Source organism: Canis lupus, chromosome 20 (genome assembly GCF_003254725.2).
Source record: "Canis lupus dingo isolate Sandy chromosome 20, ASM325472v2, whole genome shotgun sequence".
Taxonomy (NCBI): Eukaryota; Metazoa; Chordata; class Mammalia; order Carnivora; family Canidae; genus Canis; species Canis lupus.
Window position 1 is genome coordinate 51,067,649 of NC_064262.1, and position 7,888 is coordinate 51,075,536.

The 7,888-nt window shown below is 53.0% G+C and overlaps 1 protein-coding gene across 6 annotated transcripts; it reads left to right on the top strand.

Moving 5' to 3' along the window:
• Positions 1-723: 723 nt before the first annotated feature.
• Positions 724-7,801, top strand: ICAM3 (intercellular adhesion molecule 3). 6 transcript variants are annotated; one of them, XM_035702756.1, is made up of 8 exons: positions 724-767; positions 1,419-1,510; positions 2,045-2,311; positions 5,611-5,916; positions 6,236-6,523; positions 6,855-7,109; positions 7,196-7,444; positions 7,536-7,801. In XM_035702756.1, the coding sequence occupies exons 1-8, from the start codon at positions 739-741 to the stop codon at positions 7,727-7,729; spliced, it is 1,680 nt and encodes a 559-aa protein (XP_035558649.1). In that variant the 5' UTR covers positions 724-738; the 3' UTR covers positions 7,730-7,801. The 6 variants fall into 6 exon arrangements, with proteins under 6 accessions (XP_035558649.1, XP_035558650.1, XP_025313261.1 ...); XM_025457476.3 differs by lacking the exon at positions 724-767 and adding an exon at positions 1,172-1,317; XM_035702757.2 differs by lacking the exon at positions 724-767 and having other exon boundaries at positions 1,170-1,515.
• Positions 7,802-7,888: the final 87 nt, after the last annotated feature.

Here is a 7,888-nt window from a genome sequence, read left to right on the forward strand (position 1 = left end):
TCTCCCTCTGCCTGTGTCTCTGTCTCTGTGTGTCTCTCATGAATAAATAAACTCTTTTTAAAAAAACCAATAGACTGGTGGAGAAGCCTTGGTGGCGCCACTCTTCCCGGGGGGCACTTCCTCTATAATGTCCACTGTAAAACCAGTGTTGAATACTATTTTTGCTTTCATCTTTTCTCATAAAAGGGAAAATTATCATCACCTTTCTTTTGGCTAACAAAAAAGAGGTACTGATGGAGGGCTTTCATAACAGTGAAGTGGCGTAACGGAACTTTAGAAAAGTGAGGGAGACCAGTATTATTTACAAATAGTTTTGATTTGGGTTTTGGTCACTCTCTCAGGATATTGTGGGAGATGGGTGGTTGGGAGGGGCAGCAGGGGAGAGGCCACATGGGATGGGGGGATGGTCCAGTTCAGAGAGGAGGGGGCATGGCCTTAGGATGGGGAGATGGTTGGATGCTGGGTGCCATCGGGGACCTCAACGAGGTTTCTTTCTGGAGCTCGGATCAGAGGCACAAAGGAAGGTCAAAACTCGAGAGATGGAGCAAGTGGAAATTGGTGTAACCATCTGGCCCCCCAGTCCATTTTTGGGGTGTGGAGAAGCCAGCTGCCTGGAGTAGCATGCAAGGAGGTCATAAGGACGGTGCTGAGGGCCAGTTATAAGGGGCATCTTCGACAGTCAGTGGTTCGGGATTCAGCTGTGCTCCAAACACCCCACCTCAGCATGGACCACAGGGAATGGGGGAGACCGTTGGAGATCTTCAAAGGTAAAGGGCCCCATAGCAGCCATGCAGACAGGTCAACACAGAGCCAGGCACAAGGGCCCAATCGATGTGGACTCTGCTCATTTCCATGTCTTCACTCATCTTAGGGGTCCCTCATCGCCCCCACACCTCTTATTTGCCTCATCCCAGGAATATGGAGAGCTCATGCTGATGCCTTTACACCCCGCATAGACGTCCCCTCCTTGTCCTCCTGAAACGTTGCCTTGAAATCCCACCTTATCACCTCAACGACAGTCCCGGTCTGGAGATCCCCTGCTAACTTCCTCTCTGAAACAGAACACCCCTCTTTTACCCAAGTTCAGCAGGAAGGAGGTGTCTCACCTCCTCCACCTCACCCCAGTCTTCCTAGTTCAGAGAACAAAGATAACCGCGTGAACATTTCCTGTTGGTTCATTTGGAGGCTCAGCAGTTGAAGTCAGGCCTTCCCTGTCCAAGACTCACCAGCCACCACGTCCAGCTGGCCGGGTGCCCTACTCTGGACCCCCTGGGCCACAGAATATCTCTCCTGCCCTCCCCAGCTCTGGGCAAAAAAGTAACCCCTGAACTTCTGCAATTTCGACAGTGACTGTGGTTCCGTCCCCGAGTGCTCTGCCTGCTTCCCCCTGCCCTCATTAAGGCAACTTCCTTTTGCAGCTTGGTCACCATGTTGCCCTCGGGGCTGCTGCTGGGGGCCTACGGGAACTCACTCATCTCCCTGCTTCTGGTCTGCTGTCTGCCGCCCTCAGGTGAGGCAAGTCAGGCTGGAGAGGGCTGGAGATGGGGGGCTGGTAGAGGCTGGGGGAGTAGGCAGGGAAGAGCACCCCCCTGCTGCCCTGGCTGCAGTGACACTTCCTTAAACTCACATCAACAGGGACTCTCCAGTGGCCTCAATAGAAAGTTCTGGCTCTTCACCTCAGCCTTTGGGGCTCCCCGAGGACTAGTTCCTGCATGTGACTTGTCTCCCACCCCAACACAGAATCCCTTTGGACCTCTGTCGCTACTCTTCCCTCTGCCAGGATCACTTTTCTTTCACTCAGATAACTTCTACTTTCCCTTCAAAACTGGCTTTGTCTCCTTCTTCTGGAAGGAGGGCTCACGGGCTGCATCAGGGTCTCCCCTAGTCTTTCTCTGGGCTTTCCCCCAGTTCCTGATCCATCATCTGTCTTCCCCACTCGACTGAGGCACCGTGAAGGCAGCGAGGTCATGTTGAAAGGTGGGGCCTGCAGGTGGGTAAGTAGGGGTACCCGAACAATCAGCAGAGTGTCCCTCTGTTTCCACAGGTGCCCGGGCACAGCAATACCAAATGAGGCTGGAGGTCGAGAACACTCTGGTGCCTGCTGGAGGGTCCTTCTTGGTAAACTGCAGTACAGACTGCCCCAATCCTCGACTCATCATTCTAGAGACATCCCTAGCCAAGAAGCCAGTGGGCAACGGCCTGGGCTGGGCAGCCTTCCTGCTAAGCAATGTGACTAGTGACAGCCAGGTCCTCTGCTCCGGCTTCTGCAATGACATCCAGATGGTAGGCTCCTCTGAGATCACAGTATACCGTGAGTGATGGCACCTAGAGTTGGGACTGGCCTTGGGCAGTAGTGGGGGTAGATGACCAGTGGTGCAGGGGGAGCAGGGAACCCCGAGTTTGCAGAGATGGACCAGTCCTCTGACCCAGAGTCTGAACCTGAATGTGTGTGTGTGTGTGTGTGTGTGTGAGAGAGAGAGAGAGAGAGAGAGAGATGCATCTCAACCATATGCCAAGGCAACAGCTGTGAGATCAATTTACTTGGTCCCAACAAGCATTTTTTCAAAGATGTCTCATGTCTGTTATTTATTTTATTCTTTTTTCTAAAAAGATTTTATTTATTTGAAAGAGGAAGAGAGCAAGAGAGAGAGAGAGAGAACACGAGCAGGGTGAGGGACAGAGGGAGAAGCAGACTCCCTGATGAGCAGGGAGCCTGATGCGGGGCTCAATCCCAGGACCCTGGGATCATGACCTGAGCTGAAGGCAGATGCTTAAGCAACTGAGCCCCCCAGGTGCCCCTATTTATTTTATTCTTATGGCAGGTAATAATTCATGCATGTGGTTCCAAAATCAAAAGTTATAACAAGGCATAAAAGTCAACCTCCATTTCCTCATTTCCTAGTGCTGGCTGGGAGTGCTCACTGTTTCAGTGTGGGCACTAGGTGCTCATCCAATCCTTAAAAAGCTCCAGGCTGGGGAGGTACACTTAGGAGCCTCCCTCCACAGATGAGGACCACAGAACTTAGTGGGGTAAAGTCACTTGGCAGGGCTCACAGTCCATGAGTGGAGAAGCCAGTCATCTGGCTCTCAAGTCCTTGCTCCTAACAGATGAGTCTATCTCCCCAGCTCCCATTGCTACCAGTTTCTTATGGTTCCTGCCAGAGTTTCTTTGCATTTAAAGGAATATGATGATCAGAAAATAGAGTATGTCACTCATGGTTCTTACTGTTTCGTGAAGCCTCCATAGATAAGTGTGGTATACGGATGTGACCATGTGTATGCTCCTGCTGCGGGCCAGCATCTGTGTTTGTCTGTGTACCTGTGTGTGTGTCTGTGAGTCTATGTATGTCTGTAGGAGTGTACATGTGTACCTACAGATGCATGAGCATCTGTCTGCCTATTTGTGTGTGCCTGTGTGGGTGTCTATGAGTCTCTGTGTGTGTGCGTGAATGTGAAAGTGAGTACGTTGATGTCAGGATCCAGGACTGTGTGTGAGTGCCTGTTTCTGTGTCAATAGGTGTCTGTGTGTGAGTCGATTTGGATGTGGGTGTGTCAGGACATGGTTCTGGCTCACAGGAGCCAATGGTACTCATCTCTTCCAAACCCTGGGCCACATTGTAGCTTAAAAGCAGCCAGGAAAAAAAAAAAAAAAAAAAAAAAAGCAGCCAGAGTGGGAGTTATGTACACTTTAGAGATTGGCAAGTCCTCCAGGTTGGGGCTATCCCACCACACCCCATCCCCTAGTTCCTGAGCATTAGTAGCATTTGCCAGCACATCATCATCTCTGACCAGTGGTGCCTGAGACTGAGATGGGGGCCTCTTTGTTAAGTACTCTGAAATTATAAATACAGGTTTCTCCAACTATCCCAAAGTAAAGCAGTCCTATAAAACCTTTGTAAGTCAAAATGATGTAGGGGCACCTGGATGGTTCGAGGCTGAGTGTCTACCTTTGGCTCAGGTCATGATCCCGGGGTCCTGGGATCAAGTCCCGCATCAGGGTCTCTGCAGGGAGCCTGCTTCTCCCTCTGCCTATGTCTCTGCCTCTCTCTGTGTGTTTGTCATGAATAAATAAATAAAATTGTTAAAAAACAAAATGATGTAAAGTGAAGAAGTAATTAATTTATATCGAAAAAACCTTGAGTATTCTCAGACCCAAAAACTAACCTCTCCTAGGCTTTTCTGGTACCATAGGATACATCTTGCTGATGGATGTACCAAATAAATGGAGCTAAAGCACCGATGCTCGCAGACACAAGTCAAAGCTCATCTGCTGCTAGAGACGCTGAGTGTGATCCTGGTGAAGGAGCTTGACCGCCATTGTCACTGCACAGGGTGCCTGCTGTCTTTGTAACTCCTCATTGCAAATCCAATGCTGAGTGCTATCTTTGCTTCTCACCAAATTTTTTTTTAAAGGTTTATTTATTTATTTGAGAGAGAGCATAAGCAGAAGGGGCAGAGGGAGAGGGAGAGAGAATCTCAAGCTGACTCTGAGCTGAGCGCAGTGCCCAATACAGGGCTTGATCTCATGACCCTGAGATCATGACCTGAGCTGAAACCAAGGGTCAGAGGCCTAACCAATTATGCCAAGGCACCCTTTGTCATTTTTTCTTAAAAGCAAAAATCCTCTTTGCATTTCTTTTACTTAGTGAGAACAGGTACTAACAATTAATGTAGGTCTTTCATAAAAATGAAGTGGTGTAATGGTATTTTTGGAAAGCAGGGGATTCCTACAGTAAGATGTTAAAGATTTTTCATAGTAGCCAGGGTCATAGTTGAGATCAAGGTTTGAGTTGTTGAGGGTATACGATGCTTCCCAAAGGAGGCCCAGGGTTTGGTATACATGCCTGGGAGGGGCACTGTAGCTGCAGCTGGGAGCAGATCCAGCCTGGCAGTGTGGAGTCCCTCAAGACTGTGCCTGAGCACCCTGAGAGGCTTCCCTGTAAGAGTCTCAGGCGCCTGGGATTGACAGAGGAGGCCAAAGGCAGAGTCCAGGACAGAGGCTGGGAGAGGGGCCATTGGAGTCCCTGGATGTGACATCAAGGAGGCAGGTGTACACACTGGTCTGGAGTCTGGGTGACTCACCTTCTAACCCCAGCAGGGCTTCTTTCTGGCTACGTGTCTGTTCTTGGGTGGATCACCTCAACCCCACCTCTCTGGGCCTCAGTTTCTTCATCTATAAAGGAGAAGAATAATAGAGATTTCACTTGGTTGCTGTGTGAACGAAGGTGAATGACATTTGGAAAGTCTAAGGAAAACTCTAAATAAACAGGAACTTTTATGAGTACTAATAACATTGTAAGTAGTTCCAATTTAGTCCTCTTCCTTCCTTCCTTTTTTTTTTTTTTTTTTTTTAACTGTGATTTTCTCAGGAACAGAAAATCTGACTTATTTCAGAGTCTGGCAGAGTATCCCACAAAACAGGAAATAGCAATCATAATACTAATGACAATAGCAAACACTTCTCCAGACACAGTATTAAGCCCTTCGAGTTGATTAACCCAAAGTTCAGTTCTGCACCGGGTCACCCTCAGCCTCCTCCCTGTTCTGTGGGGGTAGGAGTTGCAGGGCCGGCTGATAAGTACACTTCTCCCCTCCCTACCCCCGCCCCAGGGTTCCCGGAGCGAGTGGAGCTGGCACCCCTACCCCGCTGGCAGCCCGTGGGTGAGAACCTCACCATGACCTGCCAGGTGGCAGGCGGGGCGCCCCGGACCAACCTCACGGTGGTGCTGCTCCGCGGGGAGGAGGAGCTGAGCCGGCAACCGGCCGTCGGGGAGCCAGCCGAGGTCACGTTCACGGTGGCGGCGGGCAGGGAGGACCACCTCGCCAACTTCTCGTGCCGCACGGACCTGGACCTGAGGCCCCGAGGGCTGGGATTGTTCCAGAACAGCTCGGCGCCCAGGCAGCTCCGAACCTTTGGTGAGGCACGGGACTGCAGAGGGTAGGTGATGAGCTGAGCCAGCGCAGGGGCGCCCTGGCCGGGAGGTTTCTTGACAATGGAGTGGACTGGACCCTCAGCGGCTCCGGGGAAGGCGTGCCCTTGGCCCCTGAGGCCGGTGCAGCCTCAGTTGGGAGCCTCGCGGCCGCGGTAGCTGACAAGAAGCCTGAGCAGGTGCGTCCTAGGAACAGGTGTCCTGGGAAGGCAGAAGCCTGGCTCGGGGCTGCGAACGTCTCAGGCGGTAAAGGGGCGCCGACGGCTCTGGGACCTCTTCCTGCTCACGCCTACCCTTCTCCCCAGCACTGCCCATCACGGCTCCGCACCTCGTTGTCCCTCGGATCTTGGAGGTGGGAACGACTCGGTCGGTGAACTGCATCCTGGAAGGATTGTTCCCGGCCTCCGAGGCCCAAGTCCACTTGGCGCTGGGGAACCAGACGCTGAACTCTACAGTCGAGAGCCACGGGGACACGATCAGTGCCACAGCCACAGCCGTAGCGAGAGCGGAGCAGGAGGGCGCACAGGAGATAGTCTGCAACATAACGTTGGGGAACGACGGCCGGGAGGCCCGCGAAAAATTGACTGTCTACAGTAAGAGGGGGCGGAGCCAAGAGGCAGACCCGGAGGGCAAGGGGCGGGGCTTCGGTGTCCCTGGGGACATGTGGGCGGGGACTAAACGAGAGGTGGGGCGTGAGCCTGCAGAGAGGGACTGCGACTGCAGGGATTGTCGTGTGGGAGGGGCCTAAATTACCCGAAGGGTGTAGCTAGAGTATCCCAAATTGGAGTGGGACCTGAGGGTGGTGCCGAGTAGCGTAAAGGCATGGGTCGGATACCCCCAGAGGAAAAAGGCAGATGGAAGGGTGAGGTCTGACGCATGTGAAGGGAGTGGTCAGTAAGCTCCAGAACAATGCCCCCTCTTTAGGCTTCTGGGGGCCCACCATAAACCTGAGTGAACCCAACGCCTCCGAGGGGACTGCAGTGACTGTGACTTGCGCGGCCGGAGCCCGCGTCCAGGTCATGCTGGAGGGACTTCCGGCCGCGGCCCCTGGACAGCCTGCCCAGTTTCAGCTAAACGCCACCGAGATGGACGACAGGCGCAGCTTCTTCTGCAATGCCACCCTCGAGGTGGATGGGGAGACCTTACACAGGAACAGCAGCGTCCAGTTGCGTGTCCTGTGTGAGTGGGTCCCTATGATCTTTAAACCCTTGCTCCCTTTGCGCCATGGTGCCTCGAGTGTGTCTAATCATTTGACCGATCCACAGACGGTCCCAAGATTGACCAAGCCAAATGTCCCCAGCGCTTGACGTGGAAAGAGAAAACTACCCATGTCCTGCAGTGCCAGGCTCGGGGCAACCCGGACCCCCAGATGCACTGTTTTCACGAAGGCTCCCACGTCGAGCTGCCTATCGGGGTCCCATTCTTCGTCAGGTTAAACTATACTGGTACCTATGCCTGCAAGGCGTCCAGCTCACGAGGCGTACACACTGTGACTGTGGTGATGAACGTTCAGGGTGAGCCAAGACGGGGCTGGTCTAGATGGGAAAGCCAGGGCGGGGGTGGGGCGGCAGAACGTGTGTATTTATTCTTTGCTTCTCTGCATAGATCGGAACCTCCGCGCTGTCAACATCGTCCTGGGGGTGTTAGCGATCTTGGGCGTGGTGACTACCGTCGCAGCCTTACTGCACGTCTTCGGGGTGCAGAAGCGGAGTGACACCTACCGTGTGAACCAGGGGAGCACTTGGTTACCCCTGACGTCTAGGCAGCCCGAAGAGGCTGTGGGGGAGAATCCATCCTGAGCTTCCAGCTGGGAGGATGGGGGTTTGGCTGTATCCCGGGGTTCCACACCAATAAAGCCCTCAAACCCCGGAGTCTGTGGCTTGTTTCCAAACGCGCCGAGTTCACCCGCGGCGCTTCACGTCCTTTGAGTGACATCTCTGTGGCAGAAAGGGGAGGAG